Source organism: Homalodisca vitripennis, unplaced genomic scaffold (genome assembly GCF_021130785.1).
Source record: "Homalodisca vitripennis isolate AUS2020 unplaced genomic scaffold, UT_GWSS_2.1 ScUCBcl_5132;HRSCAF=11722, whole genome shotgun sequence".
NCBI classification, from domain to species: Eukaryota; Metazoa; Arthropoda; class Insecta; order Hemiptera; family Cicadellidae; genus Homalodisca; species Homalodisca vitripennis.
Window position 1 is genome coordinate 1 of NW_025781242.1, and position 21709 is coordinate 21709.

The 21709-nt window shown below is 35.4% G+C and overlaps 1 protein-coding gene across 1 annotated transcript in view; it reads right to left on the bottom strand.

The window, feature by feature from the left end:
* Positions 1-3: 3 nt before the first annotated feature.
* Positions 4-21709, bottom strand: part of LOC124373233 (eIF-2-alpha kinase activator GCN1-like) — a gene marked incomplete at both ends in the record, with an annotated part of 41036 nt that continues 19330 nt past the window's right edge. Inside the window, 12 exon segments of the mRNA XM_046831623.1 lie at positions 4-35; positions 6719-6970; positions 8262-8434; positions 9146-9259; positions 13019-13288; positions 13449-13682; positions 14427-14550; positions 16594-16796; positions 17758-17973; positions 18288-18399; positions 19967-20115; positions 21421-21560. Coding sequence (XP_046687579.1) covers positions 4-35; positions 6719-6970; positions 8262-8434; positions 9146-9259; positions 13019-13288; positions 13449-13682; positions 14427-14550; positions 16594-16796; positions 17758-17973; positions 18288-18399; positions 19967-20115; positions 21421-21560 — 2019 coding nt within the window.

The window sequence follows — 21709 nt, forward strand, 5'->3', positions numbered from 1 at the left end:
TGATCACTCCTCGCAGCGCTTGCAGCATTGTCTCTCTGCGATAAGCAAAAACCCTTTCTTAACTGATTTGATTTGATTTTGATTTGATTTGATTTATTTATTTATTTCCAAAATTTATGTACAGAATTAAATATAATGCATAACAAAAATCTTATAGGAAATTATCCCCACATGGGCATCAGCCTGTGTGTGGGGAAACGAGTTCCTCAGTCTGCACTACCAATAACACACAAAAAACTTAAATTAAAATAAGAAAATGAATTGTCATTAATAAAAACATTTTCATTTATGAGACAACAAATGAGAAATGAAGATTTAAACTCTAAAATAAACTATACAAGGCCAGAGCATGGAATACATGAGCAAATTCAGTTAATAAATTATCTAAAATTTGAAAGGAATATACTTATTTAGAAAATATAATTTGAAGACTTAAAAATGTAATTTATAAAAACTTGTAACTTACATAAAAAATAGCAATCAGAAAGACTTAATTAAAAATTAGCCGATATAAGTAGAGAGAGACTTGGACCACACACACACACACTAAACACACACACACACACACACACACACACACACACACACACACACACACACACACACACACACACACACACACACACACACACACACACACACACACCAATCACGCACACGCACACATGCACGCACTACACGTACTCGTTGGCCTGCAGTCAAAACGATTGTACAGACTAACCAAACACTCAGACTAACATTGATTGTAATACAAAAATATAACAGAAATTTAATACATAAAAAAAGCATATCTAGGTGTAGATTGAGGAAAAATACTGACGAAATCCATCTCGCCCAGCATCTACTAACCATTTATTGACTACTTTTTTGTACGTACTAATAGTGCAAGGTCTTGGGTTTTTTATAAAGTATGGTAATTTTGAGGAAAATTATATGAGCAATATAGTGAGATGATGTTGAATTAAAGGCTTTAACGAGTCTAGGAACAAAAATTCTGTTATGAAGTGAAGAACGCGTAAAATGGCTGTGGTTACTGTGAATGAAAATTGAATCTCGATGTTGAAAAATGTACAAAATTAATGTTCGGATATATAATTGCGAGACGTTAAAAACTTTAAATTCTTCAAACAATAAATTGGTTGGATAAGTACGATTTCGCTTCAGAGCTACTTTTATAATAGTTTTTTGAACGACTTCTAAGGGAGCAAGGTTATTTTGGAAACAGCCACCCCATGCTAAATTACCATACTGAAGAATTGATTGCACATAAGCATAGTATACAGTTTTTAAAAGATCTATTGTAAGTATATTACGCAGATTACAGAATATAAAGATAAATTTACGAAGTTTATTCCGCATGTAAGCTACGTGATTACACCACTTCAAACGATTGTCAAAAACTACACCCAAGTATTTATACACACTCACCCTATCAATACATTCACACAAAACGCATCCATCCTGGCCACCACAAGTATGCAACCGTAGCTTAAAAACAAAAGGATCGCCGTCAGCTCGTATAGAGATTGGCATACATTTGGTTTTGGCTATATTAACTGTGAGCCGACATTGATCAAACCAGCGCTTGACAGTGAGTAGACCGCGCTCAGCCACATCCCTCACTTCCTCCCAGCTTTCACCCTCAAATAACAAAGCGGTATCGTCCGCATAAAGAAATATCTGTCCTTTAAACAAAGTCAATCTTCCTAGATTGTTAATAAAAATTAAGAAAAGCAAGGGTCCAAGAGTACTGCCTTGCAAAACCCCATACTCAATTTTTTGAGGAACGCTTGTATGGCCCAAAACGGAAACAACTTGATACCGATCGGACAAATAACTTTTGAACCATCTCCAAGAGTTCCCTTGTATTCCAATATATTTTAATTTTTGTAGTAATAGTTGTCTATCAACTGTATCAAAAGCTTTAGCTAAATCTATAAAAATCAATAATGGTTTTTTATTACGGCTAATCGTGTCATGAACACTTTTAGTTAGCAAATATAAATCGTCATTCAAATTCTTATCTTTTCTGAAAACCGAATTGATTTTGTACAAGAATATTATTGATGTTTAAATATTTTTCGAGTTGAATTCTGACACATTTTTCCAATAATTTAGATAAAACACTAGTTAAAGTTATTGGTCTGAAGCTAACACATCGATTTTTTGGGCCTCCCTTATAGATTGGGATTACTTTACCCATTTTAAAAGATGCTGGGAAAATTCCCTGTGATATACTATTGTTTATAATATGTAGAAGTGGAAGCTTTAAGAAATTAAAAAACATTTTGATAAGAGTAGCCGGGATTCCATCTTCTCCCGGAGCAGACCCGCCTCTAAGGTTTTGTACAACACGAGCAAGGACATCCTCGGATATCGGCTCCAGCTGGAAGTAAGAATTCGCCCCGTAATCCTCGTCATTCATAACGACTTCAGTCACGGGGAGGCACAGCACTGGCTAAGTTGGCACCCACCCTAACATAGTATTCATTTAATGTGTTAGCTACATTATTTATATCATTTGTCTCAATATTAAGTTTGCCGTCCAGAAACTGTTCAATAGGAAAGGAATCTTTTTTTTTTATTCATGTCCATAATTTCAGCAATATTTTTCCACAAGAGCTTATTATTATTTTTTGATTCATTAATTTTATTTCTAAAATACATTTTCTTTAGCCAATTTAATAGTCTTATTTAAGAGATTTCTATATTGCTTGAAACGAGTTTTTAACATTGTATTAAAGGGCTGGCCTTTGAGCTGCTTACTCATTTTATCTCTAACTCGAATTGATTTAATTAGTCCAACGGTAACCCACGGCTTTAGCTTGACGTGCTTTAGAAGAAATTGGGTTCTTATTAATTGAGGATTGTAATAGAATATCTTGCAAATATTCAACAAACTTAGATGCAGACAGATTAACATCCTCGATCTCTAAAATCGGTGTCCAATTTCTTTCAGAGACAAGACGGCCAACAATATCAAAGTCAATATATGTGTTTTTAACTAAAGATGATTGTTTTCTTTTACTTTTAATTAAACTCTGTTGACTTTGCGAGACAGTAAAATAGTGATCCGTAATTTTCCGCTTTGATGACCGCCGACTTAACACCGTCCGTAGTTTTAATATCCGTAAATATATGATCAATACAACATTTGGAAAAATCCAGTAACTCTGGTTGGCACATTAATGCAACTAATGAAACCAGCTCCATACATTACATCAAGATATCGTTGTGACAGTGGATCGTTGGTTTCAGGTAAAATACAACAATTTATATCACCAATCAGCCAGTGAACCCGATCCCTGTGCCTGGTCTCAAGATATACCTCGAGATCACTAATGAAAGAGTCAAGGTCACCGGACGGACTCCGGTAAATGGCGAGCAACGACATCCGCTCCCTGCCAAACGTTATATCTAGTTTCAAACATGTGGCCCCGCTCAGATTCACTTCCGCATGACATACTGAAAAACATTTTATTAACGAAAACAATCACGCCATCATTCTGATTCATACTTTCCTTATTTACGAATCTATCATACCCATCCATACTCACATTTACACTGCACTCATCCATCCAAGTCTCTGTTAAAATAATTATGTCAAATTTAAACTTATAGTTGTTCAAAATGATAATTAGCTCATCAAAATTCTTTTTACAGCTACGAATATTCAAGCTAAGGATTGTCACTCGATTTTTATTTACGTCTTCATTTTCTGAGAAAAAATCAAAACTATCAACATAATCATAAACACATGCATTCACAGCTCTAGAATTGACAATTTCATCCATAATCTCGCCCATTGCGCAAACTGTTCATTGTACACCATGCTCAGCCCACCCGCTCTCTATATATCTATACAGATATCACTACACTTGATAAAAACTACAACATCATCAAAATAAACTAAAACCAAATGTATAGCTACCTGTAAAAAAACAATATTAATATAACAAAAACTTATATGTAGTTGAAACCAAATACCAATATCACATGATATAGTAATAAAATAAATATTTTTGTTTAATTTAATACATATGAAATAAAATAAAATATATACATGGAATAACGTTTAAGAAGCATTATCGATATAGGTACATCTATGCTATGCTGCAACTTATGTTTAAAATAAACAAGAAGCACCATTACAAATTTATGCAATTAAAACTTTTCAAATATAGATATGCTAAAAATAAATCACGTATTTTATATTACATGCCACAATGAAATGTAACTAGCACAAACAAAAATATAAATTGTTTATTAACATATGAATAACTAATTAAATTAAAAATATACTTCAGTATAAATTCTGACATGTGCATGCTTATAATTGTGTGTCATATATTCAAAGACTGACTATAAGAATTATTATTCCATATATAAAAAAGACATAGACGGAAATTAGACCTAATATACAATTAACATCGCACTGACCATGCAAAACACATTATCTGTTAACCTTTGGACAGTAAAGATGGCTGTTAAAAATGGTTAAAAAGTTAAAAGAATTAAAAAATTTACATTCTGAAACTTATAATCTCAATGGCATGAAAATATTTATTAATTAATATTATTTATAAATTAATTATTGTTTTCTACAGTAACTTGTTATTCTTATAATAATAAATAACTAATAGTAAGATGAGATAAACTGTTTTATAAAACATTATTTTGATATTTTTCTTTAGCCCGTGTACACATACACATACATACTCAAGTGCATACACACATACATACTCACACGCACACACACACACACACACACACACACACACACATATATATATATATATATATACTCACATGCATACACACACATACTTCTACCCATACGTATTTATAATTTAATTATAGGTTGGTATAGTACAATCAATATTTAATTTTGAATGCTGAGTGTCCTAGTAGTAATTATATTAATATTAAACGTCGCTGCAAAAATATTTTCATTTTTCACTTTGTTAAGTCTTATTTAAAAATACACATGCACATGCCAATAAATTCTACAAACTATAATGTCAAACAAAAATTGTAATATAAATGCTGCAAACAAAAATTAACATACAGTAATAAAAAAAGTCTTACTTGTCATGTCCTTATCTGTATTTATGGAGTATCTATAACCTACGCTCAAACTCTGGCAAATTACTGCGTTGTCGTGGGACTGCCGCTAACTACCGGACGTACGAAGGCTTCCACTTCGTCGATGCTCCTCACCCTCCTGGCCGGTGACTCCACCGTCTGTCTCACCAACACCTTCCCGTCTCTCGACCAAGCGAACGCCAGCTGTCCATCTTTTACCAAGGACTTAGCTCTCCCCAGTATATGTTTATTCTGTGGTGTGAGATGATCCAGAACTAATACCGGCGCAGGCGGTAGAGTAGAGACGCTGCCAAGTCCGTAGTTTTAATTCTTTTTTTCTTGGCCGCAGAAATCCATTCAGCCTTTGTTTGAGCGGGACACGAACTGGTGGACGACGATAGAGGGGTGGAAGGACTTCCTCCGAGGTGCCGGCAAACGATGGGCAATGGATATAGACTGTCTGTCGTAAGTTAGATCAAGCGCGGTGGCCACCGATTTGACGATTTCGTAAAACATTCTCACTTTTTGTGACGGGGACACCCATAACTTCAACGTTATGGTTTCGCGCGAGTACTGCTGTATATCTGCCATTTGTAACTCCACGTCAAACACACCCGCCGAGACAGGGATTCATTTTTAGTTCGCAGTTCAACACATTCTGCTTTAAGTTCAACATTTTCCGCCTCTAAAGAAGAAAGTCTCTTATGGAATTCGTCAAACAGATGCCTGTAAACCAGTTAGACGCTGTTCAATCGCGCTAAAACCGTCTCTATTTGCAGCTTGGCTTACAGCAATTTCTTTTTGTATTGCCAAAAGAATGTCAGAAATATTTGGATCGACCGAGTCCGACTTATGACTTGCCACTGAGGATGAATCCTGCGAACAATCGTCACACTTCCACGAGGCCAGATTTCGGGCCGACATAGATGTCAACTTTGCCAAAGTCCGAATGCGACAACACGTTACATGAAAACTGAGACCGCACTCCACACACTTTGCTGCATCTTTAGCAATGGATATGTCTCGGCTACATTTACCGCAATTCATGATAAAAATGTAAGTAATTGTAAGTTACTTAACTGTACAGTAAAAAAAAAACTAAAAAATAACGGAAAGCCTGATTTAAAATGATAATTAGTAATCCAAAAATAACTTTAGTCCAAACTAAAAATAAACTTCATCAATACTAACGAAAATTCACACACGAAAAAAAAATAAAGTTTATGACACAGTTTTAAGGATAATTACTTTAAGAAAAGGTACCGCACAGGATAAGTACCGCACAGGACAAGACGGGCAGGCCGACCAGATTGCACAATCACGAGCGGCTTATCTGTACGACCGTCCTCATGGACTGACTGATAAGAACTGATAAGAACTTCTTGAGCACTAAGCCTTATTGCAACAAATTGATCCTTAAGTCATTATCACTCGATTTGACTTCGCTAAGTGTATTGCTTGACCAGATCAAGGAAAGAAGCAAGGTTTGATTCAAAGGCTACACTTAGTGCTTGCTGTATTTGCTAATTCTGAAAAGATTCTAAAAAGGATAGAAAGTTCAAATGACATGCGCATTTCCCAAGTCTTATAAAGTTTTATCCTCCAAATTCCAAGCAACATTCACAAGGCGTACCTGATGGCCGGGTCCTCTGCAGACTTGACGCCGGTGTGCAGCTCGGAGAAGAGGGGGTCCGCCCGAGTGTGTATGACGATAAGGTGGCCCAATGCAGCCGCAGCCTTCAGTCTGACTTGGCGATTTGCGTCGTTGAGAGCCTTGAGGAACGTGGTCTGTAGTTGCGGCAGGAACTGTTTCAGCATAACTCCCACCTTGGCCAGGAGCAGAGCCAGAGTCTCCAGGACTGCGGCCTTCACACTCCAGTTGAACCTGCAAGTGACACAAATGTCAACTATCTGACAGGCACTGATACGTCACCACAATATGTGACAGCCTGACAATACCACCAAGAAAAGCTATTTTTTAGGACGTTTATATTGATATTGTATCTATTTATACAATTATATTGTAAATATTTAATTTTTGTTTACAATATTTTTATTACGAATTGTAATGTGTAAAAAATGTGTACTCCATTAAATGTCAATAAAATATAAACTGTCTTTGACAATATAGACTACTATAACAATAAATCTGAGAGTAATAATGACATATGTACACCCAGGAAAAGCCATCACCATTTACAGTGATAAATACAGGAATTGAGTTTGTAATGGTTTAATAACATAAATCAATTAATTATTCTAAACAGTATTTATAATTGAAATTCTCCTTTTTGAACTATACATGTTTGTTATCAATTGTGCATATTGCATAGCATGTGCATAAAAGCCCATAAGTCGTTAATAAGTGTTATTGAAAGAAAACAATACAACATGTACAGTGTGAGTTAAAAGTATGGATACACACTGTTTAGTTTTTGATGGATTAAGATGGAGGGAAGGACCGTTCTGAAAAAGCAGAATTGAAGTTTTTAGTCACTGTTACAACTTTGCCCATTTCTCCAAATCGGGATTTTGAGAGGGCGGCTCAACTATTTTAAATGTAAAGAACCTTGAAAGTGGAAACTAGAGCTTTCTATCTCAACCCATCACAATTTTACAGTGAATTAATTAAGTTAAAAGCATGGATGTATCCTGATCAACCTTAAATGGATAAAGATAGAAAAATGAAACTCAGGACACCCCTTTAGGAAAGAAAAAGTAAATGATTTCTCCCAAAATGAGCTTGTAGCAATAAAACGACTAACCTGTATTTTTATCAGATGTTCAAACTGCGGTCCCAGGACAGTTTGACAATGTCCAGGCCTGTTGTAGAAACTTGAAACAGCATGTTGTATTGATTCACACAGGATTTTTTTAAATTCCACTACTATTCCGTCCCTAAAGTCATTTGTCACGCAAACAGTATAGCAGCATCCATCCATGCTTTTTAGTTAAATTTCAATGAGCTACCATTTTGTACTGGGTTGGAGATAGAAAGCTCTTGTTTCCGCTGTTCTTCTTTTATCAAGAACTTTCAAATGAGGTGTCGTCTTTTAATGGCAGTGACTAATTCATTCATCTTTATCCATTGAAAACTAAACGGAGTTTATTACACATTTGCTAAGAACCTCCAAGAACATTGTAACACACAGATTGCCAGGAAGGATTGGTGTTACCTGTCTCCCAGAATCCTGATGAGAGGCCCAGTGATGTGGACTACTGAAGGCTGCAGAGCCTCGGCAGATGTCAGCTTGATGACCTCCCCCAGTCCCTGGGCGGCCTGCTCCTTCACCTCCGGCACTCCGTTCAGTATCGCTTCTCGAAACAGTGGCAGGATCGGAGTTATTCCCTGCACAACACTTCCTCTGTTACTATTGTACAATATAGTTTATTATTGCTGCATTCTCAGTACAGACATTCCATCTGTCACAGACTTGCTGAATAGGTTTATAGAACTCTCTCTTGTATTTTGCCACTTATTGAGATTTTAAAATTAAAAGCAATTTTGTATATTTTTAATGTAATATTTAATTGTACACCTTTTTTACAATGAATTACTGAAATTCTTCACTTGGACTTGTCCAATGATGAAACTAAACAATCATCGAGTATCAACTGAGATATGATTACATTTAAACGAACCCAAAAGAGGGATAGTGGGAAAGAATCTACCGAGGTGACATGACCAAGATACAGTGACCTCTATCCCTCCCAATAGGGACTTGACAGGACGTGACCCCAACCCCAACCTTACCTATCCTGAATGTCCTGTCACTTCGGAAGTAAATTCAAATATCCTTCTAAGACTAGGTGCAATGAGAGGTTCCTCAGTTTCTTGTCCTGAATGAAGAAAATGGAAGTGAAAGACTTGGTAACTTATCACTTTATAGATACCTACAAGTTAATGTTGTCTTATGATACCTCAAACGGTTTAAATCAATTTAGGAGCAGCAAATGTGTTCTCTGCTAAATAATTTTATTCGTTTTATGCCACAATATGCGCTACATGACAGTGACATTGTAAAAGAGGTATAAGTCATGTAACACACACGTTACTCACCTTGGGCAAACAGAATCCTGGTAGCAGGTCACTGCCCTTCAGATCGCTTACAGCAAAGCGAACAGCCTGTCTGATGTCGTTAACATGGTTTATCTGCTGCTCTGTGTCTAGTGTCTGAAACAAAGTCAAAATATTCTTAGTGAATCTCAACAATCACATATTTCTCACCATCACTATAAAAACCAAGAAAATAATATTGATCATTATGGGCTAGAGTCCCTTCCCCAGAAATTAAAAAAATACAGAACTTAAAACATGTTTTTTACACATTTTGTAGTCTAAAATTTACTTTTTTACAAAATAAAAACAAAAATATTTGTAGATGAAACTCAATTTGATTGTGAGCTAATAATTGTACAAAATAACAGAAATTAATGTACATTGACACTGATTGATTGATTTACCGATCTCCAACATGATTAAATAAATAAATCACTTCACATGTTTACTTTGTAGTGGAATCAAATGTTGGATACATCTGAATTATTGTAAAAGACTAAATCAAATATAAACGGTAAATTTGCTATTGTTCTCAGACTGAAGGTCCTACTTAGATAATGTTGTGTGGAGTAGATGTATGGTTTATGAGAAGAGGGGGAACCGTTCTAGTTAGTGCTCAAGCTCAGCATTGCTGTCAGTACAGGCATGACCGAGCAAGAATTCCCTTGTCTGTTGCACAATGAATTATCATTAAGTTTTTAACCAATGTAGGCGTTAAACCTCCGGAAATTTTAACTCAGGCACAGTTTGGAGACAGTACACTTTATTTTAAAATTTGTAAAGGAGAAGCCGATCTTCTTTTAAGCCTTATTCTGCCCGTCCTTATGGACCACTGGCCTGTGCAAGGATCTTATTAAACAGAATAAGGGGGAGAGTACAAGGTCCATGGTACTGATAAATAGTGCAAGAGCCACAGACAGGATTCAAACCTGTGCTATTTCTAACTCAGACTCCACATCCAATGTCTTAAGATGCTTGACCACTGTCTAGCGCCTTTTTTCTGTCTGTGTCGCTTGACGCTTGGCACTGTCTCAGAACCATGTGTTATGTGGGCAAGAGAATTTAAGGGTGGACAAGAACAAGTTGAAAAGAAAGCTAATGGATTGGCACCCAAGAATAAGCCTTTCAGATGACTAAAGGCTCTTGAGAGATTATTGAACGTGATCGCCGTTTAACCACGAAATAAATTCCATCAGAAGTGCGTATTAGCTATGAGAGTGGTCAATCCATATGATCAACTCGGTTTTTGAAAAATTAGTGCTCAATGGGTTCTGAAACCAAAAACAGGTCAATCGGAGATCGCTGGAAGGCTTCTGGATCAATTTAAGTATAAAGGGGAGAAAGGATGAAGGCTGCTCTGTGAAAGCCAAAACATCTCTCTGCTGGAAAAGACTTTGCAACTATTGTTTTCGATTCTTAAGAGATTTCTTTAACAATGCCAGGCCTCACATCGCGACTTTGACAAGAGATACACTGGGAAAAATTGTCTGTTAAACCTCTGAGCACCCTCCTATTAGCCATTACTTGTTCCCTGTGACTATTTTTTGTTCGGCCCTATGAAAGAATCACTGTGAGGAAAACAATTTGAGAGAAATGAAGAAGTTGAGGAGCACTTGCGCAATTGGCTTACAATTTGACCTTAAACTTTCTATGACCAGGGAATACTGAAACTTCCAAATCTGTGGCAAAAGTGTAGATCACACAGGAGATTGTATTGAAAAATGTTTTAAACAATAATAAATGTATAAGGTTATCAAAAAAGGTTAAAAAATTACTGTTTATATTTGAGTTACCCCTCTTACTTATGTTCTTAGTGTGTACCACTCATGAACGATAAAACTAAAAAACAAATCATCCGTAACAATTATGAATAAATGAATAAATGATTTATTTTCCTATAAACTTACAAAATTGAATTAACTTAACAATGATAGGAAAAATACACTGACCTCTTTTACAAGTAGTGAGGTCAGCGAGAGAAAAAAAAATAAAAATCTAAAATATATAAAACAATTAATATCCTATTTACAGGTTTAAAACAAAATAAATTTCTATGTCTAGCTTCTTAAAACATATCTAAAAATATGAGCTTCTGCAGCGTCCACAACCATTCTTCGAACTTAAATCAATTATTATATTTTACTAATAGTTAATTATTTACACTAATTTTTCTTGATATCTAATTAAAATATATTAAATTATACAGTTATTAACATGTCAAAAGTTTACTGATATAGTTATGATAGTATTCTAAATAAACAACTTAATTCTGGTTTTCTAAAAAGCCACTTTTTTACTTGTGCACAGAATGCCTTAAAGTTTTCTATCTGCTTAATGTGCAAAGGCAACTGATTAAATATTTTTGGACCAGCGTAGGAAAAAGATTGTCTGAATTGTGATTTATTGACTTTTGGTAATCTAAACAGTTTAAGATTTAAACCTCTGGTAGAATAAATTAAATTGGTACCTCTATTACCACTTCTCAAGTAAAACTCCCTCAAAACTTTAAAAACATAAAGATGTTGTATTGGCAAAATTGTTAGTTGCGAATAAAGAGGAAAAGAACTCTCTCTGAAGCTTTTACTTGCTATGACGCGTATAAGTTTATTTTGTGATATTCTTAGTTTATCTATATGCACTTTAAAAGTTCCACCCCAACAACTTATACCGTATTGTAAACGAGAATGTGCTAACGCAAAGTATAAATTTCTCAATAAGGATGGATCACAAAAATTTCTTAGATAAAAAAACTTTCTAATCGAGAATTTAATCTTGTTGTGAAGTTCAAATATATGTTGTTTTTCCCATGTAACTTTCTCATCTAAAATAATCCCCAGATACTTAAATGAATTTACTTTTTCTAAAGGTGTACATTTACAGTTATTTATTTTACAAACTTCTGAATGATAAATCAATGGAGTGTCAAAGCAAAATCCTCTAAAATCAAAGTTTATATACTTAGTTTTATTAGTATTGACTATCATTTTATTCTGCAAACACCACCTCCTCAGTAAGAACAAATCATCACATGCATGCGCCTGTATCAGTTGCTTGTCCTGCCGTGAGTGTGATTTCCTGCTGAATTGGAATAGATTAGACAAATTTATTTTAATCTCTATTTTTAGATACATTGATATTTTCTGCATAAAAACTGGTATGATCTTTCATAAAAAGTTTAAATAATCATTTAAGGCAATATTTATAAAACAAACTAAGGTGCGTCCAATTTGAAATTTTTGTTTATTATATTACTTTAAATTTTTTGTTTTGAATTTTTATTAAAAATCATTATGACATTATTCCATGTCAAATTATTACAATAAATTTCACAGATTTTGCTCTAGGAGCTCTAATTACCTAGAGTGTTGGGAGAGGTTTTTCTAAAAGGTACATAATTGAAAGTAGACTATTCAAAAACATTTCAATAAATGTGTTTATTAAATGTAATGGGTAAATAAATATAAATAAAGGAAGATAGTGGGTTCATTGTCAACAAAATGAAAAATGAGCTGCTAGAGCAATTTCAGAAATGTCTGTTAATGTTAGTTAGTTTTTTAAAACTTTTGGGATAAAATCTTAAAATGTCTCAGAATTAACTATTTGAGTACTAAATTTCTAAAATCTAAAATGGTGACGTAAAATGTTTATCTAAAATGTTTTGATTAAACATAGAATGGCTCTAGTATATAGAACTATTTTTTAAACAATGTCTTAAATTTAATTGCTGTACAACAAACAACTAAACTCGTATATATTTACTCAATATAATTTCTGCAATGAGTAAAAGAGTAACAAATTCTGAAAGAGGCATTTGAGTCTACCTTAACCAATTATTGTTTGGAAAGAATCGTTAAGACAACTTGAGAAACTGACCTTAGTAACGGCGCTCAAAGCTTCCCAAGAGATCTGCAGCACCTCACGGTCTTGGTCTGTGAACAGGTGTATCAGCCCGCGCAGCAGCTGTGGCACGTACTGGCTGTAGTCCGCACGCGTGTGGGAGCAGAATGCACAAAGGAGTGTTGCGGCTGCACGGCGCATACACACGTCCTCACTGCGCGTCACCTCCATCAGCTGATCCATGATGGCTCGCACGCCCACCTCGTCCGTTACTGACAATACAACAGCCTGACAGTACTCCAACTCCTGCGCACATACACAATCATTATCTCATACTGAAAACCTAAAAATCTGGCAAAATTACCCAAATGATAACATTCAAAACTATGTATAACTTAATAAACATTGGTTGTAAAATAAAATTGTATTAAAAATCCAGTATTTTAATGTTTGCTTATTTGTTCACCTGAGTGCTGGCAGGGTTGGAGGCCAGTACGGAGAGCAGGGCTGGCAGTATCTTGTGCAGGTACTTGGTGAGAGCCTCGCCTGCCACAGCCGCCAGGATGGACAGTGCCTTGGTGTTGACAGGAGTGGCAGTCAGCTGAGGCACCAGGTACGGAAGCACCACCCGTGACTTGATAGCCATCACTTGGCGCAGACCGTCCAGCGCGCACTCGGCTATTCCTGGCTCTGGGTTGGTCTGGAATGTTAGATAGTGTCACAAACAATGTACCATCTACGAGACCTGTCTTTTGCTAGTATCTTCTGTGGACCGTGTGAACTGAAACTTTCAGAATGGGGTATGTTGCAACAAATGTAAGAAACACAAAACATATAACAACATTAAATTGTGAAGTATTTGTAAAAAGGTATAAGATTTCATTATTTCTTTTTAGATTCTAAAATTTTTAAGCTGAAAAATAAATGTTATTTTGTTTAGTGTAAGCTTCAAGTTTGTTTCAATAATGTTTATTTAGCACTTTAAATGTTGACTCTAAATCACATGCTAATTTATTGAATGCTGGGCGTATCAAGTAATTTTCAAAAAATTAGTAAATGACTATTACACATATATAAAGAATGTTTATACACCCGTATAAACCTTTTTCTTCTATAACTCTTAGAACATTACGTCGTTGTCATATCTGACACAGTAATAAACTAGTAAATTTCTGGCGTCGATCGGCTTGATAATCCGTATTTTAATATACTACACAGCTGAATATCCAAGTAAACGATACAGCTGCTTTCGATAAGTTACAATGAACTGATTAATACCAGTTTTCGATTTATTGGTCTGTCAGCCAATGAATTGTGAGAACAATAAGGGAAAGTTATAATTACTGTAACCTCAAAAACAAAACAAAAAAACTTGTGTAAAGAGTGACTCATGTAAGCAATGTGAATGACTGGGTTGAGCTCCAAGCAACTCTACTCTACTCACCAGCTGGTTCAGCATAGAAGGTAGGATGTCATCTAGAGCTCGGTTGCCCACAGTCGAGTGCAGGCTGTCGAACGTCTTGGCTGCAGCTTGTCGCACCTCCGGTAACGGATCACACAGCGCACGCCTGCCAACCATTCAATACCTTATATCTCTCTAAACTGTTTGTGGGTAAATATTATCACTCTATTTTCCTCAAACGCAATTCTTACATTATAACTTTTAAAAGACTGTTGCATCTGCTTTTTAAAACTTTATGCAACACATTTCATCATGTAAGATTTCACAACGACAAGTAAATATCCATTTTTTATGGGTATTGAGCAAAATTAAATAACAAACCAAATGTAGATAATTTAAATTAATGAGATGCTTTTAAATATATCAATAGGCAAAAATAAATATATTTAAGAAAAAAAAACCCACCACCTAACTTTAGTTGATACGGTACTGAAGAGTTAGATATCATCACTGGAGTGAAAAACAGCTCCATGTAAGGTAATGTTGTCTCTGGTGCACAAACCAGCAAATAAATTAATAGGGGGGAAGTAAAGGACAGGGAAGAGTTTAGTGGAGCTCTGTCATGAAACCCACACATGTTGTTCCATCCCAAAAGGTTCTTGGCTACTATTTATTTCCTGGCTGATTTCTTACCAGAACGATATAGTACGTACTACGTCCTGGAATATTTTGATATTTGAGATGTAAGATATTCAATTACATACAAGGACTACCCAGCAAGTAGATTACGTTTCACTCTGTAGCCGCTAGAAGTGGGACAATAACGGCCATTTTGATGTCAGGGCTTATCTCCATTCAGTGACTATCCAGCTGTGCTAGTGAGAGGTTACTGTCTCTCCTTGTTGTTTAACAACAAGATTTTAAAATGTGTGGCACAATTGAAAATTTTGTGAGTTATGAAGTGCGGTTGGTAATAGGGTTTTTGTTGGTTAAGCACAATTAACCAATTCAGATTTATCGCCAACTTTGTGAAGTTTATAGGAACAATGTGATTACTGAAGGTAGAGTGCATCAGTGGTGCATTAGGTTTAACAATGGCCGAACTAATGAGCATGATGATGAACAAAGTGGACTGCCAAGCATTGTGACCGATGAAATTGTCTTTAAAGTTGATGAGAAGATTAAAGAAGACCGCCGATTCACTACAACAGAATCCTTAGCTTTCCTCAAATTTGAAGGAGCTTGCTACACGAAACTGTTATGCAAAAGTTAGGTTACCATAAATTTTGTGCAAGATGGGTACCAACGACACACGGCAAATCAGACTCGAGAAGTCTTGGATGCTTAAGTGGGAGGTGTTTCCACATCCGCCTTACAGTCCGGACCTTGCGACTACCACCTGTTTCCAGGAATGAAGACCTGGCTTGTGACCGCAGCACTTTGGTGATGACGTGGACCTGCGGGAGGGTGTGACCACCTGGTTGGAATTTCAGGTGGACAATTTTAACGCTGGAATTTCAAAACTAATTCACCGCTATGATATGCCTAAATTTGAGTAGTGATTATGTTGAAAATTAATATTTTAGTGTCACTTTAAAATGTATATAATATAATTTTTTCTTGTACTTTTTTTTATATCCAAACGTAATCTTCTTTCTGGATGGTCCTCATACAGTAGATGCTTTAATGATACTTACAAATGGATTTTAAACAGGTCTCTGCTCAACTGATTTTTGTTCATTATAGTTATCATTATATACAGTACAATAACTGTAATGAACATTTTTAATTCCCTCACAAAATTAATTGCGGTATTGGAAATCAGAGTAACTAAATAATTTCACTAAACAAATATTTTATTTATATCAAAACAAGAACGATAAGTAGTATTACTGTCAATCTCAAATTACAGTAGCTCTAAAGTTCCTCCAAATAATCCAGTAGAGCGACAGGTTGTAACTTACAATGTAAAATAGGTCTAGATTGAAACTGGAACATTAATTTAGCAGAGCCAGAACTTCTTGGCACGTTCAGAAAAACGTTCTGACCAAACTTGGAGTTCCGAAGAAGTGAAATTTTAAGGGAACATTCCAGTTCCAGAACATTTCAGTTCTTTGGGCCACTCTACATAGGACCAAATTGGAGATAGAAGTATCGATGCTGAGTATCAAATACGATCTCTGGAAAATTTAGTGGATAATGTGATTACCTGACAGTGGGCACAAGACTGTGGACGAAGGTGAGCACCATGTCTCGACTGGTGGATGCCATGATCTCGGACAGACCGATACACACACCCTGTCGCTGGTCAGGCTGGTCGGACTCCAAGCCACGCTCCAGTATGGGTATAATCTCCGGCAGCACTCGCTCTCCCAGCTTCCTCACCAGGTCACCTAGAGTCCTGGCTGCCACCTGCAGAGTCATTTCATTGTCAGTCTCTATTGTCATCAAGTGGACATTTGATATACATGGTTGGCTACAAGCCAAGATTGCACTACTGCCTGAGGTGAAATGTTGGATACACACTAATCACAGCAGTTACGATAGAGTAAAATTACAACTTGGCTTGTTTATACACAAAAGAAATTTATTTGTGGAATCATAATTCCAAGTTTCTGTGATAACAGCACTAGTACTCTTGTACTTTACCACCAAGTTGCAACTTTTGATCATTCGTAATAAAGAAAGACTAGTACGATTGAAAGAATTTGAATATAATTTAGTTCTTACTAGAATCTATTACTGATTTTGTAATTACATTTGTGTTATTCCAGACTGTTTGCACTTTTATAAAGAATTGCTATAAAATTAACATGTTAAACATATCTTTGTGTTGGGAATTACCAAAATACGCCATTGGTCTTGTTATGGCCTTAAGAATGAGATTTTTTACATGACAGGAAAAAAATGTCATATTTATATTAAGAGCAAATATAAAAGGTTCTTCATTTAACTTGATTAATTTTATCTTCTCAGCTGAACATATAACTGTGTATATTACTGCAAAAATGCAGTCTGACAGACAAGTGGAGTATTCAGCTACCAAATTTCAGCTCTGTAACTATTATTGTATTGCCAGCTTAAAGCACAATCATGGTAGTTACATTAAATGTTAGATCACCTGAAGGGATTATGTTACTGCCTCATTATGGTAAAATGTAGTATATCGGATAATTGGAATTGTAACATCCTAAGGAGAGGCAAACAACTTGCAGGCAAGACACCAGTTGTAATTTTCAAAATTTTTCCTTATTTCCACTTTGGTAGACAACTTGTGAACTGTATAATTGGTGAGCCAACTAACGTTTACAAACAAAGTGACTGTAAAAGTAAACAAGAGGTAGATAACAATATAACAGAGATTACAACTGACCTGTCGCTTGTCGTAGCTGGTAGACGCGAGACAACCCAACAACAGGCCGAAGAGTGTCGGCAGGATCTCTCTCAATGTGCGAGGTGTGTTGGTTACCACAACCTTCCACACGTGTAGCGCCGCCTGTCGCACCATCAGTGACACATCACTGCGACCCATGTACAGTCCGGCCAGCACGCGGTTGCGCCTCTCTCCTCCCAGCGCCTCGATGATCGCCTGTATGAAAGTCTCATTTTAAGTATTGGTGATTTCTTCACAAAAAGAAGGAAAGAATGAGAAATCAAATAATTGTTTTTAGTTACTCATGTGGGATCATTCACTTAATCCAATGTATTGGCTGTTTCAACACTTCAAGAGTCCCACAAAGTTTATCTTCTAAAAGTATCTTTTGAATATTTAAATTTGGTTTTCTAATAACTATACAAAGAGATAGTAAGATCTTAGTAAAATTATAGAGAAGGACTTAAATTTGGAGAAATTACTTTGTGAATTTAATTCAAGGTATATAAAGAAGGAATAAGATAACTGACCTTGTGAGACTGCTCTGTACCAAAGTTGTCATCCTCGTTGGCCGTCTCTGTACTCATCTTGCCAGAGACACCAGAAATACGGTACAGTAGGTCTCCCAGCAGTTGTACAGAGCTGAAACATTGCATTTAAAGTAAAAAACATAGATACAATTTATAATATAACAATAGGCTTTGAAAATATCCATAATAATTTTAAATTCGATAGTTATGTGTTATTCAGTTCGAGTCCCAAATTATTATTTCATTCTTTAGTATGCAAATCAGTGCAATATTCTCTTGACCATAAAAATATAAGAGGGCTGTCCAGAAAGTAATTCTTCAGCTATTTTTCAACGCAGTCTCCATATAAATTAAGGCACTTATCATAGTATTACATCTCCCATCGACAATCACCTAAGAGCTGTCAGATACTGTATTTATTGTAGTCTTGTCCAAGGGAATAAATCTGAAACACACCTACATTCTTCCAGAAAGCAGCTGAAATGAATTTTCTGGCTCCTAAATGTTCGGAAACATTTCCTCCAATCCATAAACTGCCTCCACACTTCACAACTAACACCATTCACCCATGTTTTAATCACCAGTTAAATGATACAATCGAGTTTATCGTAGTCTTCAAGAAAATTCAGTGATGCAGCAAGCCTTTGTTTTTGTGTGGTCTTCTGTAACGATTTTTGTAATCCACCTGGCACAAAATCTATGGTGGCCAAGCTTCTCCGCAATAATTTAATGAACTAAACTTTGTGACATTTGGGACAAGTGTTCTGAAAGTTCAGTGATTTTCATGACAATTTTCATTGATTTCCCCCATCAAGTCTTTAGTAACCAGGCTACACTAATCCTTGTTGTGAATGTTGGTGCGGCTTTTCTTCAAATCAATACACCAACAAATAACTAACAACTAAATTGCAGTGCACATTTTAACTAGTTACAATGAGTGAAGTAGTCAATACAGCCCACTACGACTCGATGCATACTGAGCGTAGAAAAGTTTTACCCGAAATGTCAACTACTTTCTGGTCAACCCTTGTACAATTGCACACAGAGTAACATCATAATGCTGAAATTTTTTATTACAATTAAAATTACATTGATACCACACTATTTAAAAGGTTTGTTACTCTATGAAAGACATAAGCCAAAACACATTATGTTATTATACAACTTGAGTATCACTTTCCACTATTCATAAACATATATAATTTGATATCACATTCAATTAAAATAATAAAATGAAAACATTCCTTATTTATATTATTGTACAATTTATATAATAGCAATAGTGTTAGTCACAAATCAAAATGAATTGCTAATGTGTTAAAATTTGAGGATGGCTCGACCACAGGCAACTTATTTCTAATATTCATCAAAATCCAAAAAAAGTTCTTTTGAAGGGAAAAATTGGAAAAGATATAAACCCTTAAAGTAATACATTGTTTCCACAATGATATGGTGATTTTCGGTGGTTTAATTAATTAACATTTACAAAAATATAAGATCAAAACAAAACTTACGGTATGATATTTAAAAATCAATTTGTGGCCAGCACAGCATACAATAAATTTGGAAAATTTTCATTTATATGATGAAAATGAAAAAAAAAAATCGTACAGCAAACAACATTGTATTCAATATTGAGACAAAAACTGAAAATATTGATTTTTCAATAGTTTACATACCTGTATCTGATCCTCCAGTTGTCATCAAACAGTCCACGCTCTAGTTCAGGCAACAGCAGCATGATGGCAGAGTCTGCGTACAGGTTCACTATCCTCTGTCCAGCCTTCAGGGCCGTGTCTCTCACGTACTCGTTCTCATCCGCCAGCGCCTGCCAGGAGCATACATACATACTCTCATGCACATGGTAATGATTAGATTAAATCCTGATTAATGTATAATCAACAACCTGACATGATTTTTTATCAGTAATGAGAATGGACTGTATGAAAGCTAATTAATTAAATTGAAAAGATTACTGACTTTAAAAATGTAATTTCTTTCGTGTGGAAAAGGCCTTTTTCCATTTCCTCTTGACAGCTTGTGTCTACAGAGGTTTCCGAATTACGCTAGTCATGGCTGAGTCGGTATAAATAGGTTAATTTTTAACAACTGAAATATTAATATAGTTTTTTTAAATATAGACTTTCAACTACAAAAAAATTTTCATGTCCATAAATAACAGAATTGTGAATTTTTTTAAGTTTGAATGGCAGCCATTTTGGAATGAAATGAAATACCAAGTTGACCAACGAAATTAGCCCGGATATAAGATCACTGTACCTAGTTTGAACTTGTTTCAGCATTCTTTTAACCACTTCTTGGTAATCAAAAAAAGTCTTTTTCCAAAATGTTTACTTTTTATCTAGGCCCATAAATAACGAAGTTGTGAATAAAGAAATTATTGAACAATCATCAAATCAGAACGAAATGGCATACCAATGTGGCCAACAAACTTTGTCAAGATTACTTTTGTACCATATTTCAGTGAATTTCATGTCGTCTATTAATTTTGGGAGTCGACTTCCTGTTCTGGAAGCTTCGTAGCTTGAGTTTTAGTTCACCTTTCCTGTTTCAGGTAGTTAAAATAACTCTTTTTGTTTCCAGCTCTCATCCAGAACTTAGTAGTTATAAGGATTCTAAAATAAAGTAAACAAGCTGGTTGTCATGCTCCCTGGACATCCTAAACGATAAAATGTGTTTTATCCCTAGCTTCCCTCATATAGGTCCTCATACCACTGTGATTAAAATTATGAGTCCAGTACATTTTCCACATCATACATATCACTTCAGCAAATGTATACAAATATATAAATTCTAATATTTTGTCTGGCAGTATTAGCATACATAAAATGTGTTACCTAAATCTACATATTACATGAAAACAAATTTTCAGCTTGTTTTGTCACAACGCAATCATTATTCTCAACTTTTTCATAGAATCAAGCATGACATTTCTTCCACCAACGAAATTGGAATGTTTGGAAAAAAACTTCTGGAGACCTTAGGCCCAGAGGCGAACTGGGAAAAATTCCTAATGAATCACATACATTTTGATTAGTTACAAAGATTTGTGTTTGGAGACAATGAGAACAATAACTTAGGCAGCATAATTGTTGCTTGAGTTCAAACACACCTTAAGTATGGGTGTGATGATCTGTCCGATGTACGGGGTGAACTCGTTGGTGAAGACGACAGGCATGTATATGAACATCATGATGTAACCATCCTTCACGTGAGGTGCTATGTCAGTCCTCTCCGCTGTGCTGATGATTTCTGTTATCAGCAGTACATCGTTCAGCATGTATCATATGCAACACTCTCAGTACTATGTTCAGGTAAACAGATATTAAGACATCAACATCCAATTATTTATTTTTTATGCGTATTTGAAAAATTTGTATGACAAATAAACGTTCCCTCTG